Raw genomic sequence first — 23,904 nt, forward strand, 5'->3', positions numbered from 1 at the left:
ATACAAACACAAACCACAGGACTATAACTTGGAGGCAAAAGCTGAAGATAAATTTCACACTTTAGGATTTAGTGTATTATTATTCCCTTCAGGTGTAATCTTTCTATTTCCCTCCTCTCCTGGCTTAAAGTGCTTTGCTCTGTGGATTAAACTAAGATTTTGTTGCTCATTTCCAGCCTAATTTTTTTTTCTAGCATTCTGCCATATGACCATATTAAACAGTTCGTGGCTTTTTGACATCATAAGGACCTAAGAGTGGAGAAAAGTGAGCTTCTGGGTCACAGGGATTTCCATCATTTAAAATAATGGAAATTTTGCTAATTTAAACTTAAATATAACTTCGGCATAAACTCGCTTACTGCATACTGCTGTATTTATGAAAATACAACATTTTCATCAGATATATATGCAAAGATAAAAAATGCCTCAATCATTCCAACAATAATGAGATTAAGTCTGCCTTGCACAGTGTTTTTACCAGCTAGTAGCATTAGCTGCATCATCAATGTGACATTATTACTCATATGTAAAATACATATAACTTTAAAACTTAAGAGCACGAATCAGTGGACTGCAAAGCAAAATACTCCATTACCTGCCACATACAATCGTGCTATACTTTGCACAGAAACAGATGACAAATGGTCATTTAAGATCTTTATGTAATAAAAAACAACAACAATCAGGTAAATAATGTGATTGGTCAGTGAATATCAATAACTAGGAACAGTAACATTCAATATTTTAAAGCCTGACTTTGACTGATTTTCACATTAGAAAGTTGAAAATGGTAGTTTGGTAACAAAGTAAAGAGCAGCACAGAGCTTCAGTCTGCAGTGTGGTGTTAATGACAAGATTACAGGCAACTGTCTCCATTACACACTGCTGAGGCGCTTCATTAAACCTCCAGGATACAGGCTTTCACACTCAGCTCCCACTAACTGAGGCGACGAAAAAGCCCAAATAAAAACAAACAAAAACATTTGAATGTTATGAAAAATGTACATCAAGAGAAGAACGCTGATTTACTAATGTTTCTTTTACTTTTATTTCATTGCATGTAATATGGTGACACATGTTAACTTCTTTTTATTCATGAATATAAATGCGTTCTTTTCTTCAGGCTGATGGTGCCTGTCTGGAATATGTCGTTCTATTAGGGTCATTAATGAGGTTAAACATTATAATATTATGATTTAAACAGTTTACACAGAAGCAGCTCCAAAGTAAGTTGTTCTTTAGGTGGAAAGATGGGATGAGTTTCCTTTAAAAACAATTTTTGCATACTTACAGGCATACTTACATACTCCAGGTCAGAGATGAGTTACTAAACCATATGGACTATATGATGATGGGTGTATAACATAGAATCTATGGATAAAACTTAGCAGAAGTGGAGCCAGTGGGCACACTACTCATTTGTAAGGATATTCTGTAAAGATGGGGGGGTGGAGATTTGATATTGAGGTCCCACCTCCACCTTTATGTTTAATAGCAATCTCAGACCACAATCAATCTTTGGGGAAAAAAGTTGTTGTGCTTAAGTTTTGTCATGAAACTGGTAACACGGGTAAGACTGCATGAAGCTCAAGGGGTGTATGGGAGACCTCAGCCCAATCCCCATGCTCTGTTCACTTTACATATGTGCAGCTAGAGGAAGAGGTGAGATGTTACCCACTGTATCTTTATATAGACTCCTTTCTCTAGTGTTCATTGGTATGTGAAAACTAGGATCTGCAGTCTTTTTTATATGTGAAACGAGCTGCTCCATCCATCCATTTTCTTAACTGCCTGTCCAATTCACACAGGGGAGTCACTGGGGGGCTTGGGCGTATCCCAGCTATCACTGGGCAAAATGTGAGGTACAGCCTGAACAGCTCACCACTCTGTTGCAGGCAAACACAGAGACATAGATGACCACATTCACATCTAGGGCTATTTAACCTAGCATGGGTGTCTTTGGACTGTGAGAAGAAGCTGCAGAACCCATGCAGGGACAAGTCCACACAGCTGGCTGGTGAATTTGAACCCAGGACCCTCCTATTGTGAACAAACAGTGCTTCCACTGTCCTACTATTGTGTCATCTTTATGACATGCTGCAAAAATGGATTATTGACTACCTGACAAACAAGCTGCAGCATGTCAGACTGTGCAGAGCTGCACAGGGGGTTGTGCTGTCTCCATTCGGCCATTCCTGCTCACCACGCAAACATATAGAAATAATCTGATTTTACAGTGGCTGAATGGGCAGGAGGAGTACAAAACACTAGTGGATTTGTGGAGTGGTGTGGGAGGAATCTGCTTCTGAACCTGAATAAGACCAGAGAAATGGTGATCAACTTCAGAAGGAAAAGGACAGCTACAGTCTGTGTCTGTCCTAGGATGGGACGTCTATGTGGTGGAGGGGTACGTGTACCTGGCCGTCCATTTCAACAGTAGGCTGTATCATAAAAGTGCAAGAGCAGGCTCTGTTTTCTAAGGAAGCTGATCCTTCAGTGTATGCAGCAAAATGAAGTAGTGCACTTAGTGGTCTGCAGGGAGAGCAGCATTTTAGCTAGCAGTTTGAAATCTGAAAAGGACAGATGGTTTTCTTTGTGTTAGTTTGTGATATAAATATAGATCTCAAAATTAGTTATTAAGAGCTCATAAGCTACAAAGATTTGTAATTAGCAGTTTATACATGCCAATGAAATTAATAAAACTATCTCTGAGGTTCAGTGTTTAGGCTAAAATCTTTTACACTTCAACCAGAAATCGGTGAAGGATTAAACAGAGTAATGCAAAATCAGTTTGCAACAAACTTAAAAAGGCAAAATGTGTTTAAGCCGTCAGTGATAACCCCAACCCTAACCCTAGCTTTAATGCTAACTTTAGAGAACATCAAAAAGTACCAAAAATATAGCTTTCGATGCATGTCAGAAGGGCATTTTCGTGTCATCTGCATAGCATTAGTGTTGGGTTTAGGGCCATAATCTGTGATGATTAAAGAAATCTATCAGAAAAAATGGGAAATATTTACAATAATGATCTGAAAATGTCTTCCACAAATATAAAACTAAGTGAAGATCATGTTGAGTCATTGAGCCTAACCCGTCAAATAGTTGAAATAAATTCATTTGAAAAAATAATATGAACTAATTGATAAAATATTTCCAAATCACTGCTGTAAATATTTCTGCTTGTCTGTTTATACACAAACAATGGTTCCCCTAATTCTCCTTGTTCTCGTTCTGCATGGATGCCTATTTGTCATTGCCTTCACTGTGATGTATGTCCTTCATGTGAATCTGTGACAGCTACATGCACAGTGAGTCTAAGAATTAGGGTTGCCTCAGTCTTCGGCTGTGCATCGTATGTCTTCACATTAACTGCGTGGGAACTGCTTGTTTCTGTTAGCCCTGTGGGTGTTGTCTGTGTTGATGTTGTTTGCACAAAATTTAATTTGCCACACCATTTGCTGGTTCATGTACCGTGCTTCTTTGGGTCTTTTCCATGCCTGCAAGCATAAGGAACTTTTTTTTTACTAGCTGTTTGGAGCAGAGACTCAATTTAAGTGTAACTGTATGCAATAAGCAATGGTTCAAATATTCTCTGTACTGCAGTGTTACCTGTAACTAAGTGAAGAAGAAAATAGTTACACAACCTCGCTGAAGTCTCAATAATGCAACTGTTTTGGTTATATTAACATTAAAAGCATGACCCCATAGTAAATGCAAACACTTCACATTGTAACTTTTACAAAGTCAGTCTTCTTCTGCATCGCTAACGTGGAGGCTGGTAATCTCTGGAGGTCAGTGTCAGTTGGCTTCCTTTTATCCATACTGAGATATTTCAACCCATCAGATGGATTGTCCCAAAAATATGTTGCAAATGTGCATGTTTGTTGTCCCAAAAGGATTAAACCTTATTACTTTAACCTTATCAGATTTTAAAGCATAATTTAAATCCACATTCTATCGTAAACTGTGATTAAATTCCTTAAGATATGGAGACAAGTAGTGGAGGAGTTGGTACAGATAAAGAAAGTGATGCTGCAGACTCGGTTACTTTATCAGTGACACCATCTGAATTAATTAAGCAGAGGAAGACGGGCCAGATGTAGTGAGAAGTCTCTTAGCATACTGCTTCCTGTCAGGGATGGCAGGTACGTTGATGGATGTAGGTGTAGAGAACCAGGACACCGCCCCCAACCCCCCAAAAAAACAACCAGAGGGTATACTGAGCAGGAAGATGACTATTGGAGATTGACAGCTGCAATATTTTTTTTCATGTAGTTTTGGCAGTTACTGTATACAGTGTTGTTTTTTTTTAATGCCCTTCACAGTTTTCTGTGGTCGACACCAAGTCAAACCTGGATCATCTTACACAAACAGTTTTTTTGGTAATGATTAAGAAGAAGATTTTTTAGAAAACTGTGTCTGGTTTTATTCATATTAAACAAGTGTCTTCAACAAACAAACAAGCAAGCAAGTAAACACACATAGATATAGCCATACACAGATGGTTTCTTCTGTCTTTCATTCTTGTTTCTGATGATTTCTGAGTCTCAGTTAATGTTCTCTGTGTTGTTGTGCTGGTGCTTACTTTCTACATCTATGGTTCTTAGTCTTCAGTCACACAGGTCTAGAGATAAAAAATGTATATTCAGCAGCAAGTTGGTGAATGGCTGCTGACTATTTCCAGGTGAAATCAGCTGGAAAAAGGCTGCTGCACTGAAAACACTTGAGAAAAGTGCGATGCTAACTGGAAACTTCATCCTTCAAAGTAAGAGTTGGGCTTTTGGAAACATGTTGGTGTGTCTCCAGTTCTGGTATCTGATTTGATTTGATATACCTTTATTAGTCCCACAAGGGGAAATTTCATGTTAAGGCTGCCGACGCCATCTTACCCTCCGACCATACATACATTACACAAAAACATCACATGGGGAAGACAGGTCAGAGAGGTATACATGGAAAAGCACAACATGAGGAAAGATAAGGAGAAAAAAATAACTCCCCCCAGACTGAGCTCCAACAGGGAGATCAGTTTGAGAACAGAAAAAAACACCTCTGCACATAGCACATGAAAAAAAACTCTTAATACACCAAAGAAACACATGACAAGCAACAGGGATGGGTAAAGGGTGAGAGACAGCCAATGTAGACAGTACATCCGGGCCTGCAGCCTATGCGCTGGTCTCCATGATCCACCGTCAGCATCGGAAGGGAATAAGCGTCGAAGGCGTTTGGAGGGGGGATGAGTGTATATCTGCATGTGTATATGTCCAGAGTTCAGCTGAGACAGTGTCCTTCGCCCTGCCAGGCTAAGTAAACAGTCTTCCAGCCAACCCAGGTGGCCTTGCATAGAATGGGAAGAACAGTCTCCACACAGTCGTTATCAGGGTGTTGTTGTTCAGCTCCAGCCTTGAGACCGCAGCTGGAGCCGAAGGGGTCTCCGCGTGAAGTGATGGTGGTTTTAACTTTATTGCGAACAACTCATATGAATTTCAAAGCTGTTCTAACAGTCCAACACTGGTCTCTCGATCTCCCGTTGGAGAGCCGTTAGCTTTCTATGATGTTATCAAACTTACGCCCGTGATGTTGTCATTCTTGTGCTCAAAGGGCAGGTTCTGAGAACTCACGACCGCAGTGAGCTTCCCAAGATGTGATCCAATTTGCGCTCAGAGGTGTTATTCCGAGCGAACCCCTCCAGATGTAATCCAGTTTGCACTCAGAGGTCTTGTTCTGAGTATTCACGGCAGCCGTGCGGTTCTCCAAGATCTTATCCGTGCTGCACCCGATGAGCCATTTTTGAGAAACTCACATCCCATCCCATCACGTCCCATCGTTTCAATCCCAGCGGGCAGCCTTGTGGGGGTTTGAACAGCCGGTTCCGCTTCCTTAATTCTTCGATAAGCCAGGGCCAAGAAAGCTCCGATCAGCAAGAACCCTGTTATCATGGATCCGAATAGGTAGATATCTTCAGCACTCAGGCTCACCCGAGCCCAGACTTCTCGTTGAGAAGGGGTGTCAATTGCATTCAGAGACCAGTTGATCAAATCCATAATTCCTCTTTTAGGTTTTAGAGAACAGACTGTGAGAGAGTTGCACTCTGTTGCACTTCATGGTTATCCACTTTATCCACTGCCAAAGCAATCGCAAGGATGCTTGTGGTGTAGCACTGTATACCTCTCCACAACCAACTTCACCTAGCCCCAAATACACATTTTTCTCTTGTGATCAGTGGTTGCCAGAAGGTTCCCAACTGGTCTCTGGACAGAATTTTACATTGCAAAATATTTTATTATTGTGTCTATTTGACATCTATTCTGTTGAGGTTTTGTTTTCTTGTCTTTTCATTTATATCTATTTTTATTATTATTATATGGTCAAAGTAGGTTTCCCAGCATTCCTGTTATATCGCTATCTGACTCATGTGTTTATGCATTGGTCCTTTTTGTTTCCTTGTCTCGTACTTCTTGTTAGTGTCCATGTTTCCCTTGGTTATTTCCTGTTTTACTATGAAGGACTGTTTTGTGTGTTTACTGTGTCAGTTCTGCTTCCTCTCACTGTTTTTACCTGTTTGTTAATTGTATTCATCTGTGTCCCTCTCCTTCCTGTTTCTCATTACCAATTAGTCTGTGTGTGTATAAAGACCTGTGTTTCCTCTCTGTCCTTGTCAAGTCATCTGGTAATGTTTCTTTGTTAATTTCTTTGGGGATACTTCCTTGTGCTTTGATTACCACTTTGTTTACACTTTTGCACTCCATTTTTTCCTATTTGCATCTGCCATTAAAGGCTCATCTGTAGAGTTGGATTACAACAGATCATCGTCATTGATGATCTCAGATCATTATTTTAAAGTGGAATTGGTCTACAAATGTGCACTCCTAACATGGCTCAGATTAAGCATAAGTAGCCAATAAGCCAATAAGTAGCCAAAGTTTCATGTCAATATATGTACATGTGTACATGTACGAGTGATCCAAAATCCCAGGTTTCTGACTGATCCAGACACTTGCATTCAGGCAGTTTTTATTCTTGGCTCTGTATGTTGTCGTTGAGAGCAGATATCCTTTATTCGATCATCTCAGTCAAAGTCACCTGCTAGGCCACCGGCAGCCAATCAGAAAAATGTTGGCTTTAAGGGAGAGTGCCTAAAATGACCCAGAAGTTGGTGTCTCAGGACTTGGTGCAGAGCAAATGAGGAGTGTAAATATTGGAGTTTTAATCACTGGAAACACATGTAGGTTGAGAATTGTTAGGTAACTTGATAGATATGTCAGTTATATTATACAGCCAAACAATCAATGCAGTGGGAGATAAAGTGTGCTAATAAATACTCCCTGTCACTCTGTAATAAAAAGCTAAATGGATGCAATCAGTGGGAATTTTCTTTTATACTGAACAGTCAGTGACATTTTCATTTCGCTTAACCACATCCGATCTGCTGGTTTTGCTGGTCAATAAAAGAACAATATGCAGTTTGTTTTCACAGAATGATACTGAGGAAAGTTTGAGAAAGAGTTTTTCTTTCTGTCCACTAAATTAAGCCAGGTTTTTACAGAGTAAGACCTAAAGGCAGGGACTTAGCTCTTTGTCTCATGTATTAGTTCTGCGACTTAGAAATCTTTAATTCACGGCTGGTGGCGATCCACTTGAAGTCATTAAACTATCATTCTAATTACCAAGTTGATAAGTGATTTATTAAAACAAACTTGTTGCCAGAATCTTAAAACAAGAGTTGAACTGATAGTCCCTCTGGTTAATGAGCCGATAAGGATCCTAATCATTTTTTCAGCTTTGTTATGATGTGGTGATTTTATAATCGAATGTTGCGTGAGGATCGCTGGCAAGTTTTCTAATTAACCGCAGCAAAATGCAGCTTCACGTGGAGACAGACAAGAGAAAATGCTCACGGTGATGAAGATTGGCATCAGCTGGGGAATGCGTTTAGTTTTGCTTTGCTGCCTCGTATGTGTGCTGATGTTTGTCGTCTCACAGCGGCGTAGGCGTAAGGTTACCTGGGGTTAAGATAATCCCTTGCTTACACAGCATGTATTTTTCACACTTGCAGGACAAACAAATAAAGCCATCCCCTTAGTTTTGCGATTGAATCTCTTGAGTGTGTATGGTGTCTGTTGAAGCCACATACCAGGCAGAAGAAACTGAAACTGAAGAGGGAGACGAGTTCCTTCAGGCTCCTGCATCTTTGCTCGCAATGTGAGTTTTGCTTGCTTTACTCCACATTTGTAATCCTTTACAGTCTTATTGAAACCTTGGAGCCCTTAATTTAAAACAATTTAGCATTAGCATTATGATGCAGTTGTATTCAAAGCTCTTTTTTGGATATTGCCTGCTTTTTATTCTCTTATCTGTCAAGATGATCCAACAATGCTTTAATAATGTTGAAATCTGGGGAGGCAAATGCTGTTTCTAGTCAATACTGCATGACGGACCTTTTCTATGTTCATAATTCTTTCAATTTTACCAGTATCCCCAGTACTGGAATGCAGTACTTTAAACTCTCTCCACACCATGTTGAGAGATGTAAAGTGGCCAATAGCTAATAGTTCTGTGGGAATCACCTTGTTGGTGCAGAAATACTGTTTAATGCCAGTCAAACTGTGTTATCTGTGGCGTTTATTATAGATTAAGATACATAATTATAGGAATAAATGTGTTTTTTATAAGACAAACTGCTAACAAAGTGCCTAAAGATACAGTTTAAAGCTGGTTAATTTTCCAACTAGTTAAAAAAAAAAAAACCCCCATCATTCTCCCTTCATAGTCTTAATGCAGCCTGTTAATATGTAATAAAAAAAGTAGTTTAATCCCCAAGTAGCTAAATTAAGTTAAATTAATCAGAAAATGTTCCCCATTCTAAAACAATCTCATAACTAAACCGCTCTTGGTTTAACAAACAAAGCGTCCTGGTTCTGTAAATACCTCCTCTTCACTCTTTTCTGTCGCAGCACACAACACTGACAGCTGATATGTTAAACCTTGAAAAAAAAAAAAAAGAATCTACTGAAATGCACTCTTCCCATTCACTGGCAGAAAAACAAAGTCAGCGCAAGTATCTGTTTTATTGATGGGGCCCGTCAGAGATTTTCAAACATATTTATTAAAATGTTTTTGTTTCTTAGCCTTAAAGCTTCTTTAAGAATACGTGTACTGCAAAAACCTGGTGTATAATTTTCAGCTGACAGAGCTTTTGTGAGTGAAGTACCTCAAAGACTTGTCATCAAATCTTTATGCATTAATTATCATAATGATATATATCAATATATTTCTTTTTAAATATACTTTCTTCCTTTTCTGCCTATATAGATTTTATTCTATTATTAGGTTACTTTGGTTGATTGCTGATGCACAGGTTTATAACCACTAATAGTCAAACTAATCCCAGTAGTCATGTGATTGCATGAGAAGGTGATTAAAGTAAATCCACTGTCTATGTTTATATAACCTTTGAGATACCGTCCATAAATCTGTTATCTGTTGTCAACATAAACATGTTTACCCCTCAGCCATAAAAGTCTGATGTGGTATTGTCGTCACAGGCAGGTGGCGTGGACGCCCATATTTGCGAACGCGATAATTTGAGAACGAGGCGATGCAGGATTCTGAAACTGATGCTACAGGTGCTACTACTAAAAATGACTTTGAATCTCAGTCTGCAAATATGCAAAGGCAAGCACAATTACTTTAGCTTAAAAAAATTATTAATGTATGAGATTTCTTTTCTTTTTTTTTTTACAAAATTTAAAGCCAAACAAAACCCCAGGGCGATCATCTTGGATCAAGTTTTGATTGACATTCTATGAGAATAAAGTTATATTGCACCTCAAATCAAACAAAAACAAAAAGCACAATGTGACACATGACTGACGAGAGGAAGGCGATGAAATGCATCTCCACAGATTATCTGGAGATGTGTACGTGGCTGTGTCAGTGAGAGAGATGGGAGTGGCTGAGAAAGAAAGGAGAAAACGAAATGAAAGATATGTTTGTTTCTCTTTATTTAACACAACAGATAGAGAGGCCTCCAGCAGAAGACAAGAATTGGCTATTGAGTGCAAATAAAGCTATTGCATTCCTGCAAAATATTTCAAAAGTTTTTTCTCTTATTCAGAATGAAGAGACAGGAAAAAGAGTAGTAGGTGCCCATGATTACCAGTCACGACTGAAAAAGAAAGTAGAAAGGAGGCTTTAAAATAAACTAAAGTGGCAAACATTATAAAGATGAAAGAGCAGAGTGTACATACTGGCACTGAATGTAAACAAATGACCGAAAGAGAAGATCCCTCCAGTAATAGCAGGTTATAGGAGTGGTTGGGTGGCAGCATTGAAAAACACCTCAGCTGAAGCTTTGCAGGATAGAGCTGTTTTGCAAGTCATTCACTGTTAAGGAGAGCGACTCAGACTCAGTCTGCAAAACTGTAATTGACATGGGATGCGACAGCTTTCTCCCCAGTGAGTGGAAAAAGCTCATGTGGCTACATTACTGTTGCCTCCCGTGGAACTCTGTGCCCTTGTCCCCGACCTTTTAGACCTTCTTTGCAACCTTGATGACTTTAAACAGAGCGACAGCCTCGAGTAACCTCACCACTCTTGGACTGAAAATGAAAGGAAGTTCAAACCATTGTTTGGCTTGGCTTGCTTTATGTGTAACAGTCTTACTAATATGGTTAAATTTAATACTTTGGAACTGGTGAAACAGACAGGAAATTTCACTATGGGTTGCCTTTTTGACTCTGTATAATTACCATTAGGACTTTAAAAAGAGCTTATGAGATGTATTAAACAGTTGCCAAAGTCTGATGTGAAATATTTTTTTAATGTTGATAAAATTTAAAAGTCATACACTTTAAATGGTGGCTGCACCATTAAATATATTTTTGTCTTTCTAAAAAGGGGAACAATTCAATTCATTTATTTGTCTCCAGTTCTTTAGCAAAAAAATTGAGTTAATGTTTTAAGAATTAAATTATTAAATTAAAGCATTTAGGTCAGAACACAAAGCCTAAGCTTTTGGCTCACATGCTGACCTTATTTTTTGAGAGTGTATCCATCCCTGCTTAAACCTCTTTAAGCATCCACCAATGCAATTACAGCAAATAATTTAAGTCTAATACCTCCCCTTGAAGTTGATCTCTTTAAGTTGAAATTTTTGTAATAATAGGTCTAAATGTGAGATACATTTTATTCAGAATATGGGAAACGTTTAATGTGACTGCTGCAGAAAATCAGTAAATATTAAATGTTGTATGGGTTTTATTGTTGTATGGCCTAACCATGTCCCAGCACATTGAATAGCCTGTCCACTGAACCAAGCTTGGAGTTGTCAAAGCAGGACACATGACATTGTATAGCACTGTGTATTTACTCAGTAACCCGAGTAAATACAAAATGCAGTTAAATGAGCAACAGAATAACATCTACAGAACTGCAGTCATCAGCTGCCTCAGTTAAGGTCAGAGTTCATGATTCAACAATAAGAAAGGGACTGAGCAAAAAATGGCATCCATGGGAGAGATCCAAGGTGAAAGCCACTGTTAACCAAGAAGAACAGAAAGACCCACAGAAAATATCCTCTGGACTGATGAGACAAAAGTCTGATCTGTTCTGTGAAATTAAACAAAAAAATTAAACTAACAGCGTTTCATAAAAAGAAAATCATACCAAACATGGTGGTGGTAGTATGATGGTCTGGGGCTGAATAATGTCTGGTCATCAGGTTATGTCCTGAGGCTCGAGAGTGCTTGGGTTTGGCAGCAGGACACCGCTGAATGGCTCAAAAAACCAAAATGAAAGTTTTGGGGTATATTAGTCAAAAAACTCATTGTCAGTTAATGCAAATTCCTTGATTGCAGTTCTTGTTGCCAAGGGTAGCAGAGCCAGTTTTTAGGGTTAAAGGGCAATTACTTTTCCACATAGGACCAGGTAGGTTTGGATAGCTTTTTTTTCCTTAATAAATCAAATCATCATTTAAAACTTTATTTTGTATTTACCCAGGTTATCTTTGTCTAATTTGTTTGATTATCTGAAATATAAAAACTAAGAAGAATGCTTTTTTTCTGCATCTGTCCCTCTGGTTTACGCAAAGCTTAGTCATTGCTTAATATTACTTTTTTCTATCCCCGTGCTGTCATCTCTTAGGTGATTTTATAAAATGAAGTTGATGTCCATAAAAACTGATCTATTTGATTAGGAAACGATGAGAACATTGTGCTGCCTAGAGTTGCAGTTTTATGGGCTGACAAGAACTTCTTATCTCCGCCTTGTGAAGAGTTGCAGACTTAAGATTCAGGATGCACACTGAACCTTCTGCTCTGCATACAACTGTACACATTTAATCTCATTCATTCTTCAGCTCCTTCAGTATAATGGACAGTAAGGTCTGGACTTTCTTTCCATTCAGGAATTACGGATGCATAGACTGCTTGTTGAATTGCTTTTGTCTGGGACAAATGACCAGAAGGACTGAATTGCAATTTTGCCCTTTGTACCACAGTACAAACACTTTTTACTTTTAGACTAGTTCAGACTAACTCGAAAGGATTTTAAAAATCATTTATATTGATAACATTAGACAATATTTATTTACAGAGAAGATCCAGATGTACTCTTCTTTCAAACCAGATGAGGTCTATAGGACATGCTTTAGATCTCTCAGGCATGAAATATGGCAAATGTTTGTTCAGCTTAGTACTGATGAGATTTTGATTGCCGCAAAGTCATCAGGGAAAGTCTTGAGCTTCTGTCCACTGCTGTGTACATTGATATGAGTTACCTAGGAGCCATTGACGCCCATGTTCTACTTATCATTCTACTTAAGAACTATAAGTTAGTTCAGATTCATCATTTCCAAAGAGAAGCTAGAGATGCTCACACATTCTGCTTGTATGCAAACTCCAACTGTCAACCCAACAACGTGATGGAGCATGTCCTTGATCGTGTGACACTGTGTGCGCTATGTCTGACCTGATGCTGTCACATGTCCAAACATATCTTAGTTTTTCTAGCACACTCTGCCTTAAAAGTGTGCTTCAGGGGGTAGAGGCTTGAAATAATCTTCAAACATCCTCCACGTCCAGCTGACACAGCAGCTGTCACATGGATTGAGAGGCTACAGTTTGCTGAGAGTAATGTGGAAGACGTGATTTTGTTCACCAAATGATCATTTTTCACTTGAAATTTCGACAGTTGACACATAATGGAAACTAGCACAAGCGACTAAACACAAGTACATATTTGCTGTCTGTAATACAAACCAGTGCATGCCAAGTGCAGGTTTAAACCTGGAAATATTTGACATCTTGGATGATGTCCAGGTTTAAATTAATTACATGCCACAAGAGACCAGTATTTAATGTTTGTCCATTTAACATTTAATAGCACAGACAATGCTTCAGTTATGATTTAATCCCAGTGACTAAAGCGTTCACTAACACTAACTGATAACATTATAAACTCACTAATACAAGAAAGCCCAACCTGTTTTTTAAAAAAAGGTTTCATCAACAAAATAAGTATAAATCTAGATACTGAGAAGAATATGAACACTTAATTATTCATTAGATTAAATGAAATTCTTATTGATTAGTGGCACAGTCACACTAGAGATAAAAAATATGTTCATTGAATTTGTTTCACATTCGACGACTGATTGCCGTGCAACATGCTGGGTAACCACTTTTGAATGCACGGCAGTGCTTGAAGACCAGGAGGCAACCTGTCTCCAAGCACTCTCAGTCTGACTCGATTGCAATCACTCTCGAACAAATTGGTGAAGAATTGCAAATAATTGCCATCTAATTTATAAACAGAGACAGATTGCAACATGTCAGGCTGTGCTAATGAGTACAACTTGTCAGAAACACATCTCTTTGCTATAGAGGACTCAACTCAGCTGTTTGCCAACTGGTTCTGGTTATATTCCTGTATAAAGGCAAGCTGTTTGAACACCTGTCTGATTTTACTGTTAAATTCATCATCCTGCAGCAATTATTGCACTGCTAGAAGATTTCAAATCAAAGCCAGAAAGACATAGATTTAATGTTCAGGCTTAAATTAAGTGTAAGTAGTTAATGTGAATTTCAGTGTATGGAGGCAGCAACAGATTTACGGCTTTCACCAATTTCTCATAGTTAATTCACCTTATTGTCATAAAAAGATTGCATGTAATTGCCAACTTGTGACAATTCAATCTGACTGATAGCAGACTGACTCCATGTTACTGTTGTTTTATTGCCATCTGGATGCACCAAAGATGAGGACGAGCTCTGTGACCACTGCGACAGTGACAAATCACTAAATGACCCATGGAAATTAGTGACCCATCCTTGCACATTCAAGGATTCATACTACATGTTATTTGAAAAATGAGTAGTCGTGCAAAAATAAAATTTTTATTTGTTACAGTTTTCATATCCCTGTGGGAGAGAGTCGGCAAAATCAGTCCTAGTTACATCTCCTCTTCTAAGCCATTATCCAAAAATCAGCACCAACCACAATGCTGCATCTGCATATCCATAAATCCATTCCATCTCTCTGCCCCTGTCTATTCACTTCTGACTTTTAAATCATTTTGCTTTATTTATGGACATTTAGGAGGTTTTGAATGCAATATTTATGTTGGCAGAAGAAGGTCAGTCCAGCCTTTGTGGCTCCAGCCACTGATACTTTGCAGAAATTCAATTCAACTGTTATTGCAGGGTTTCTGTCCAATACATGAATCAATCTATCATAATTCTTCTTTCTGGCTGTTAGTCAGATGGTCAGTTGTCATTCAGCTTCATAAATGAGCACGAGTGCTTCGTATCCCAGGTTTCAGTTAGAGCAGCAGGGATTCAAAGAGGTGGAAGAGTCATGCTTGGAGCCTCCTTTTAGGGGGCAGTGTTACATCTTACTGTTACTCCTTCAGCTTAAGAGTTTCCCCCCTGCTAGCTGGTAAAATGAGAAACTAGTCAACTGTCAAGATCCTAACATACGACTGAACCAGAATAGAATCTCTGTGTGGTCCTTTACAACCTCCCAATTAACTCCTGACACCTTTGCTCCCTTATGTCGAGTTTTCAAGTTGTTACACTTTTTTTCTCTTTAAATGCATAAGAAAACATGTGGGCACAGTGCGTTTTAGTTTTATGATCTTGGAACAGAAAATAAATTTAGTAACGCAAGGACATCTTCTTTCTTCGCTTGTGAGTTTGTAAACCCACCTTGAAAATTCTATTTGATGAAAATTAAATGGGGAAAAAAGACAAAAGTAACTTTTTATGATGTTTTCTCCTTTTTCTGTCCTCAGCTGAGTAAAATCTCATCTTCTTTTATGTATGATAGAAATTATTTATTTATGATTTCCAGCTTATTAAACCATATAGATTGGTCTCTGTTGTTGCTAAAAGAATATTGCTTTTAGTGCTCTAGGCCTCTGTGGCTCCTGCCAATTGATTGAATTATTTGATGTTCATCATGCTGCTGCCTGCATTTATGGCCTATTTCTGTTAGAGGTTATTAGCACAACCACAATTTGTCTCTTTGCTCATGATCCTTTGGTTTTAGTCTTAAAAAAAAATCTCAAATCATCTGTGTTTCAGTCTCTTGTGCATCGGGTGTTTTGGTTTTTGAAAACTAATGTTTGCATTCTGGTTTAACCCTTGGATGCACAACCTACCAATACCTACACAATTCCACGAGTGGGGTCAAAAATGACCCCAAATAAAATCAGTGCATTTTGCTATAAACTCTGTTGTTATTCTATTATTTAATATTTTCATATTTGAGGTATTCCTCATAAAACATGTTTGTGACATGAGGCCCTTTGCATTTTTATTTATTTTTTCATTAATTTTAAGAAATTGCAGTTTTTGTATCACTTTTGTATCCTTGCTCGGCATATACTGCAGAAGCTGGGTCTTCCCTCTGAAAGGCACAAGTTGTTCATCCACTGTAACACAATCACTGAGGATGAATTTCTGCCTGCAGTTGACCAGGAACAGACCCCATATGTAGCGGAAAGCTGCCATGTGGTTTGTTTTCAGTCGGTAGGCTCTGGTCCTCTTGTCATCAGAGTGCAAGAAACGGCGAATATCTTCAAATCTTTGAATTGACATAGTGACCTTGTACAATGGGTTATGCAGAGGACTCCCAAAAAACACACCAAGTGGTAGATCCCAGTTCTTCTCACTCATGAAGGCCAGGAGCTTATGTTTGATTACATTTTTCCACTCTTTTCCCCTATCTGTGGCTACTCTTCGTGCCTCCATGTTTGTGCATGTCAGCACCTCTTCTATTATATTATCAGATATGAACATCTTCCACGCAACAAGTTGCTGTAATTGCAGCACCAGTGTTTTCTTGTCTGGTTTCTTTTTTTTTTTTTGAGTCATGACAGTAGATCAGTAAAGTGTCTTTTCCTCTTTGTCAGGTCCGCAGCGTGAGTTCAGTGGTGACCCGTCGCCGAGAACAGCGGGTGCTGGTGATGGTTGTCACAATGGTGGTGTGCTACCTGGTCTGCTGGCTGCCCTATGGTGTGGCAGCTCTGCTTGCAACCTTCGGCCCGCATGATCTTTTGACACCAGAGGCGACCATCATGCCGTCACTGCTGGCCAAATTGTCCACTGTCATCAATCCCTTTATCTACATATTCATGAACAAACAGGTGGGTGACTGCTCTTTATTTGTCTTAATGACTTGAAGTTTATTTTATTTTTTTGCAAACATCACTCTCTCTCAACATCTCTTCAGTTTTATTCTAAAACATGGTTACAGTAGAAGAAGCAGCATCTCTTTTATATAACTGTAGATCCATTATAATTAATTTAAGATTGTCTACATCTTTCGAGGGCAAAAGACGAACATGCAAACTTAGATGTGTTTGGATTAGTTAGTGTTGACGTGTTGGAGATGTAAGCACACAGTTTATGGTACCTAATTTATGCAGACATAAAAGCTGGTAACCACTCAAATGGATGTGGTGTGGCACTTTCTTCCTACCTATAATTAAACCCAACCGAAAGCAGTTTTTCTGTGACAAAATGAAAAATTCAACATTTGACCCGTTTACAGAGACTCTTTTCAGACCTGGAAGCTATATCTAAACTAAACTGTGATTTCACAGCTCTGATTGATGGCACACATGGTTTCATTGAGTCTACTCTGAGCTCAAAATGACACCTTTTCAATGTTTGCTTGGTTCAACCAACAGCGCAAATTTCTAGATCTATCAAAATTAGTGAAAGGCAGAGGAGATAATTTACACATTTAAAAGCTGGAACCATAAAATGTAGGTGTTTCCAAAACTTTTACCCTTACTTCTACAGCTGTGATTGGAGCACCTCTAAGTCTTCTTCAGTGCAACTGTCTGATTTATTAATTTTTTTAAGTTTTTGCCCACTTAATTTAATGTTAGACAAAGATAACCCGAGTAAATACAAAATGCAGTCCGTTTGATTGGAAAACATTAAGTGGGACAAATATGGAAATAAACCAAGAAATCAAGAAAGGGGCAAACACTTTTTCACAGCACTGTCTTAATGTCATTTACACAGAGTGAAAAAGATGTATAAATTTAACATTTAAAGGGTAATAAATGGAGAAAGAACCTTTTTAAACAGTGAGATTGAGTCTTCTTCTAGTCTGGTTAGCAAGTTTAATCTGATATTATACTTGATGATGTAATTAACTCCACTCACAATGTCCCTGAGGAGCATCCCTTTGGGTCATTCCAGAAGCAACGTTGGTGAGTAGTAGGGGAAAACATTATCACTAATGGCCAGCTGGTTCCAGAGACAGCTGCAGCCTCCAAATCCAACCAGCTGACTTGCATTCACTTAACAATGCACATATACCACAATCTGAGGGTTTGCAGACATTTTCCATGCATGAGCACTACGCAGCATGAGAACAAGAACAGAGAGGTGCTTTGTTTGACAGGGACGACTTTAAAATCAATGAAATCTTAGAAAGAAACACACAGTACAAACATAATAAAAGGCATGTAAAGAACACTATATCCTTCTGACCTTCTCCAAAAATCATACTGCTGTTATTCTGAGGTAAATTTATGGGTTTTCATAAAATATGGATGACAGATGGAGGGTGGATGTTTTTTATTGGGATAGCTTAAATAATGCTTAAAATTAGAGACAGTTCAGCTTGTCTTGATGGCTGACTGGGTGTAGTTATTAAGACTGGTTCAACTTCATATTTCAGTTACTCACTGCTGGTTGTTTGAGGTTTACTGCACTGTTAATGCTTCTTTGCAACTTTTCTAGGAGTGCAGTCAATTGTCGATTTGTTGTTGTTGTTTTGTTGCACAGTTCTCAAGGACATGCATTTCACTTCAACTGTTGTCTGGTACATTGTCCTCTGCATTTTCTCAGTTTTGCATTCTACATGCCGACCGTCAAGGCAGCATCATCTTTGTTTGCATCTTCCACTGACATTCCCAGAAACACATCTTTGAACTGCCATATGCAGGCTTTAGAATTGTGGCTTTATATGAACAAAACATCACTCGCTCCATCTTCAAGGCAAAAGAATCTATTATCAAACTTTTTCTCTCTCCTTGATATTTTTTTCAGCTAAATTTAAAAAAAAAAAAAAAAAAAAAAAATTACATAGCAGCTGATTGTTCAGTGCATTTGCTGATTTAACTGAGCGTTGCCAGAAGCCATTTGTATCAGCACTGACTCCAATTAATTCCACAAACTTCTCAACCAGAGGCAACAATAAAGGTTAAATATTTTCATGTTATCCATCCATCCATCCATTCGCTTCCGCTTATCCTTTTCAGGGTCGCGGGGGGCGCTGGAGCCTATCCCAGCTGTCATAGGGCGAGAGGCGGGGTACACCCTGGACAGGTCGCCAGTCTGTCGCAGGGCCAACACACAGGGACAGACAACCATTCACACTCACATTCACACCTAGTGACAATTTCGATTATCCAATTAACCTATCCCCACAAGATGCATGTCTTTATTTTCATGTTAATATTCTCAATATCAGCCACTGTCCCTACCAAAGGCTCATAATGATCTGTTAGAGAACAAAACAGTACTGCATTTAAATTGGACAAAATGCTCTTACATCTCATTTTTGCCAAAGAAAAAAAAAGGTATTTGTTACCATGCTTTTTTGTCATCTTTAGGGGGAAACACTTTACATTAACTGCCCAAATTAGCTCCTTGTGATCTTATGGACATCCATCCATTTTCTTACCCACTTATACAAGGGCTGCAATTGAGCTGGTGGGCGCAAGCTGTACTACCTGGAGCAAATGCAAGGAGAACATATAAGCCTATACAAGCCTGGAGGTTTGACCCAATAAATTTCTTGCTGTGAGACATCAGTGTTAACTACTTAGGTAGCAATACTGCATAATCATTATCATTCAAATGCCATCATATCTGCTCACAGCTACGTTAGAAAGTTACGAAGTGCTTTATAGGTAGGGTAAGTAAAGTATGAAGGCTAGAAAGTTTTGCGATGCAAAGCTAATTTAGCCAGTTTTCCCTTCAATTTATGTATTTTTTTCCCTTCACTCTTTAAGAAAATTTAAGGGAACAATTCAATTCAAATGTATTTATAGTATAGTATAGTATAGTATAGTATAGTACAGTGTAGCACTCACAGCCCAGCACTGTGCTATTCGACTGGCATTAAAGACACTGGAAAAAGCAGGTTTGCCACTGGTGCCACATTCTCTTCACAGATAATGTTGCAGGCATCATATTGTGTGCCATGGCATCTCCAGACTCATTCATGCCTGTACCCAGTTGTGAACTTGCTCTTATTTGTGAACACAGCGGACACCACTGGGAGGCCTCTCTCTTGTGCTGTTCTTTAGAAACTCACTTTTTGGGAGTTGCCTGTTTGTTGCCTCTCCAGTGCACCTGTTCTCACTTTCATTAGTGAAAGTGAAAAGCCACCAAAGCAGGTGAAATGCAGTAATTTACAGTGATATGTGTATTTGCAAACAGTAAGGATTGATGCTCTGTCCATTAATACGTATTTTCCATTAATACGCTGCTTGGAAAAAAAAGATAGAACACACCATTGTCAGAGTATCAAAAGGTTTCTATGCAAAAATCCAGTGACTAAAGAAATATAGGATTTACACTTGTGGAGAAAGCGAGCAGACGTCCTCTCACCCTCTGCTGTCTCTTTCTTTACATATTCAGCTAGAACACACATGAAGACGCAGCACAGACAAAGACAGATCTGACGGTGTCAAAGTCATAAAACAGCCCCACCTCGCCCCCCTGTTCAGTTGTGATACACATCAGTGACATTTACGAACGATGGAAAATCTAGTTGATGTTACTGCTGTTCCTAAATGACAGCAGATCAAACTTCAAGGTGCTTTTTAGCAATTTCACTGTAGATAAATCTTTAAAGCAGTCATTAGCAGATTAGTTTAATGACTACAAACAAATCAGATCAGCACACAGAGGATGGCTTTACACAGTTATTTTTATTACAGTGAGAAAAAATGATGGTTTCTATCGTTTTCCCTGTTATGTCAGTTAACCTTATCAGAGTTGTCAAAAGTTCATCTAAACAATGATACTGGGTAAAATCTTTTTTTTTTTTTTTTACCTCTACAAGGAATTAGAAAGATTGCATTGATGCAATCTGCCCCATGTAGACATGATTGCATAGCATAATTTCTGCAGATTTATCCACTGCATTCATATTCATTCATTCGTATTCATACTGGAAATCAAGAGCAAGTGAGTTTTTGCCCTTCTTGTTCTTGAGGGGAGGTTCATGTCCTTTCTGAGTTCATCTTAGGACACCTGCATTGTAGTTTGACAGGTGTACCATTCCAGTCAGACCTCTCTCCTGACAATCTCTCCTGAGGAGGTCATGTCAGGTGGTTGCTGGGCATTTGACATCTAAGAGTCCACCTGGGATTCACCTCCCCGCCTTACTGAGTAAGGGAAAAAACAGATAAGTGATGCGGTGGTCAGTACTCTTGCCTCAGTACTGAGTTCAGATCTGCGAACTGACTGATACCAGACAATATCAAGTTTTTTTGTTTTTTTTTTAATGATTTATTTATTTGCTTTCAGACACACACTCATCCTCACAAAACTAATGACAATGAAGCTTAAAATAATCTTGTTTATAATTCTCACAGCAAGTTATGAATTAGTCATTTACGCCTGCAGATTCTGCAACAACCAGCCGATCTGAGCAGAGCGCCCTCTAGTGGAAAAACCATGCAGTGTCAAAACTCAAAACTTGCATTAAGGGTGTTTTTGCTCTCTCTGCTTTACTTTTCGAGTATCAGCTGGTATAAATATTAAAACAGATGACTGATATATCAGTATGACTCTTTTCTAAATTGGCTGTAGGCGTACATGTGGGTATAAGAGGTTGTCCATCACTGTGCGTTAGCCCAGCCACCAATGACTTGTTGAGTATGTGTGCCCTTCTTCTTACTCTAGAACAATCTTGTGGCTTTTTTTGTTACATTTTTATGAATCATAATTTGTATCCATTTTGGTTTTTTTTTAATACAGTAAGAATATCCTAGTTTTAATCTTAGTTTACTTTTGGAAACGTTTTGGAAAAGTGATTAGTCTGGTAACTTTTGGACCCTCCCATTAAATAAGGGATTAAGAGCATGCTAGGGGGTGTGGTGGAAATGTTTGGGGTTTTTTTGTTTGTTTGTCAAATGTTTAAAATGATGAGAGGGTTTAAAATGAGGGTTTAAAATGATTTGACCACTTTTTGAAGTAGAATCAAATTAAGTTAACTTTTGTTTATGTTAAACTTATTAGAAATTCTTGGGTTGATTTTTCTTTATATTTTACCACGAAATAAACACCATATATTTTCAAAGAATCAAGTCAGAAGTGTGTTCTGAAACAAACCACCTGTTGCCACCCATGGCCTTTTCGTGGACTATTTTTCTGTTTTGGATCTTAAGAGGCGGCGACAGACAGCCTGGATAGGCTCCAGCCTCGCTGTAACTCAAAAAAGAGAAAAAAAGTTTATTTATTCAGTTCTGTTTAAACCAAAGTACAGTGCGGTGTGAGAAGACACAGTGCATTCAGTTCTGGAAAAACAAAATAAATGGATGTGCAAACCACTAATGGAGAGAGACTTAACTGAAAGATTGGCTGTTCCCACCTTTCAGGTGCACTCATTTCCCCACTTTATTCATTTTTACTACCTGGATTGTTTCCCAAGGAAAATGGCATATAGCAGGAAGTATGGATGACAAGCGTTTACAACACCTGATGTTATACATATCTTTATGCCCGTGGCTTTGACAAAATCTCAGCATACATCTTGGGAGTGCGAACTGTCTGGGTGACTAGAGAAGCCAGTTACCTGTTATTTTAGCCAAACTGGATTTTTCCTTTGTAATGTGGTGCATTATTATGCTGCAGCAAGCCAGAAAGTTGTACATTCATGCCCATTAAGGGCTGTGTATAATCAGCAGTGACATTCACGTTGTGGTATTCAAATCACTGGTGTTAAGGGGCACAAATTCTGCCAAGAAAACTTTCCTCACACCTTCACAGCAACACCAGGAAGAGTGCGAACTGCTGACACAAAGCCAGTTGTGTCTTTGGATTCACGCTGTTCTTGCCAAATTCTTTTCAAGAGTGGAACCTTCTAATAAAGTGCTGAGCAGGAGGAGTGATGACAGTCCCAACAACCACTCAGTAATTTAAGTTTTAAAACTGCTTTTTCTCCTTTTTTCTCAAACAACAAGCTCAGAATAACAGCGAAATTACATCAAGATCAACTGCAACATATCTCATCCATTTGTATTCTTGCACAATTTTCTTTCCGTCATATCCTGTCATCTGTGATATATGCATTTTTAAACTTCAGCTATCGTTTGATGTTTTCCGATGGTACTTTGTATAGTGACCCAAGGTGTTTTTTTAATGTGTTAATCTGTCACGGCAGGATGGTTTTTGACAGGATTCACATGCCCTGTGTTACATTTTCATGAGCGGTGACCTCCAGAGCTGAGCAAAATTATTGCTTTTTAATACCTTGTGACATCTCGATGAATCATAAGAAAAAAAGAGGGGAATATGAGCTATTCAAACGTGTTGACTGGGTTGAGGAAAAAGCAAAACTTGACCAGGAAAAAGAAAAAATATGCAAGGTTAGTTTAAGGATGAAAGAGTAAAAGAAAGCAGGTAAAAAGGGGAAAACAGAAAAAAATCCAAGGTGTGAGGAGGGGAGGACAGGAGAAATAACTGTGATGAGGAAGCTGGACGTAAAGGCTGGAGGATGGATGTTAAAAGAGGGGAGAAAATGAAGAAACTTTTTTTAAGAAAGAAGGAATGAAATGAAAATTTGTTAGACTGGCAGTGAAGAAGAAATGTCAGAAATATAGTAGAAGTTGGAAAAGTATACAAGACATTAAGATGAAGGAAAGGTGGGAAAGAGAAAGGTGACGGGCAGGAGGAGTAAAGGATGAAGTTCTTTTTAATCTTGCAAAGGTAGCGTGGCTTTGATTTTGATTAGCATGTTACTATCAGGGAGCAACACAGTGCCGTGGTGACCTTTTCCTTTTTTTCCTCCTTCTCATATGTTAACGCAAACAGTCTTTTATCTGCCTCCGTCTGCTTTTATCTGCCTCTGCCTCTGCCTGTCGTTCAGGTGCTGAAGTTGTCACTTTTGAGCTCGTGAGACATTTAAACCGTCTTTGATGGCTGACTTATTACGACGGTAAAGTTTTTAGGGTTTGTATGTGATGATTAAGCAACTAACTGAACTTTCAGGACTGCAGATAAGCTCTCGGGAGGCCACGCGGGAGGCCACGCGGGAGGCCGCACTGTGTGGCGCTTTCAGTCTTCAGTTCCTCCCAGCCCATAACTATGGCAGCAATGTGTTGAGGCGAGTTGAAGACTTTAAGCGCTGTGCAGATTCACA

At 38.8% G+C, this 23,904-nt stretch overlaps 1 protein-coding gene across 2 annotated transcripts in view; it reads left to right on the plus strand.

Moving 5' to 3' along the window:
- tmtopsb (teleost multiple tissue opsin b) overlaps positions 1-23,904 on the plus strand; it is a 44,351-nt gene that overhangs the window by 13,464 nt on the left and 6,983 nt on the right. For both annotated transcript variants that reach the window (XM_003439291.5, XM_005449069.4), the window contains exon 3: positions 16,418-16,651. In XM_003439291.5, coding sequence (XP_003439339.1) covers positions 16,418-16,651 — 234 coding nt within the window. The remainder of the gene's footprint in view (positions 1-16,417; positions 16,652-23,904) is intronic.

Source organism: Oreochromis niloticus, linkage group LG9 (assembly GCF_001858045.2).
Source record: "Oreochromis niloticus isolate F11D_XX linkage group LG9, O_niloticus_UMD_NMBU, whole genome shotgun sequence".
NCBI classification, from domain to species: domain Eukaryota; kingdom Metazoa; phylum Chordata; class Actinopteri; order Cichliformes; family Cichlidae; genus Oreochromis; species Oreochromis niloticus.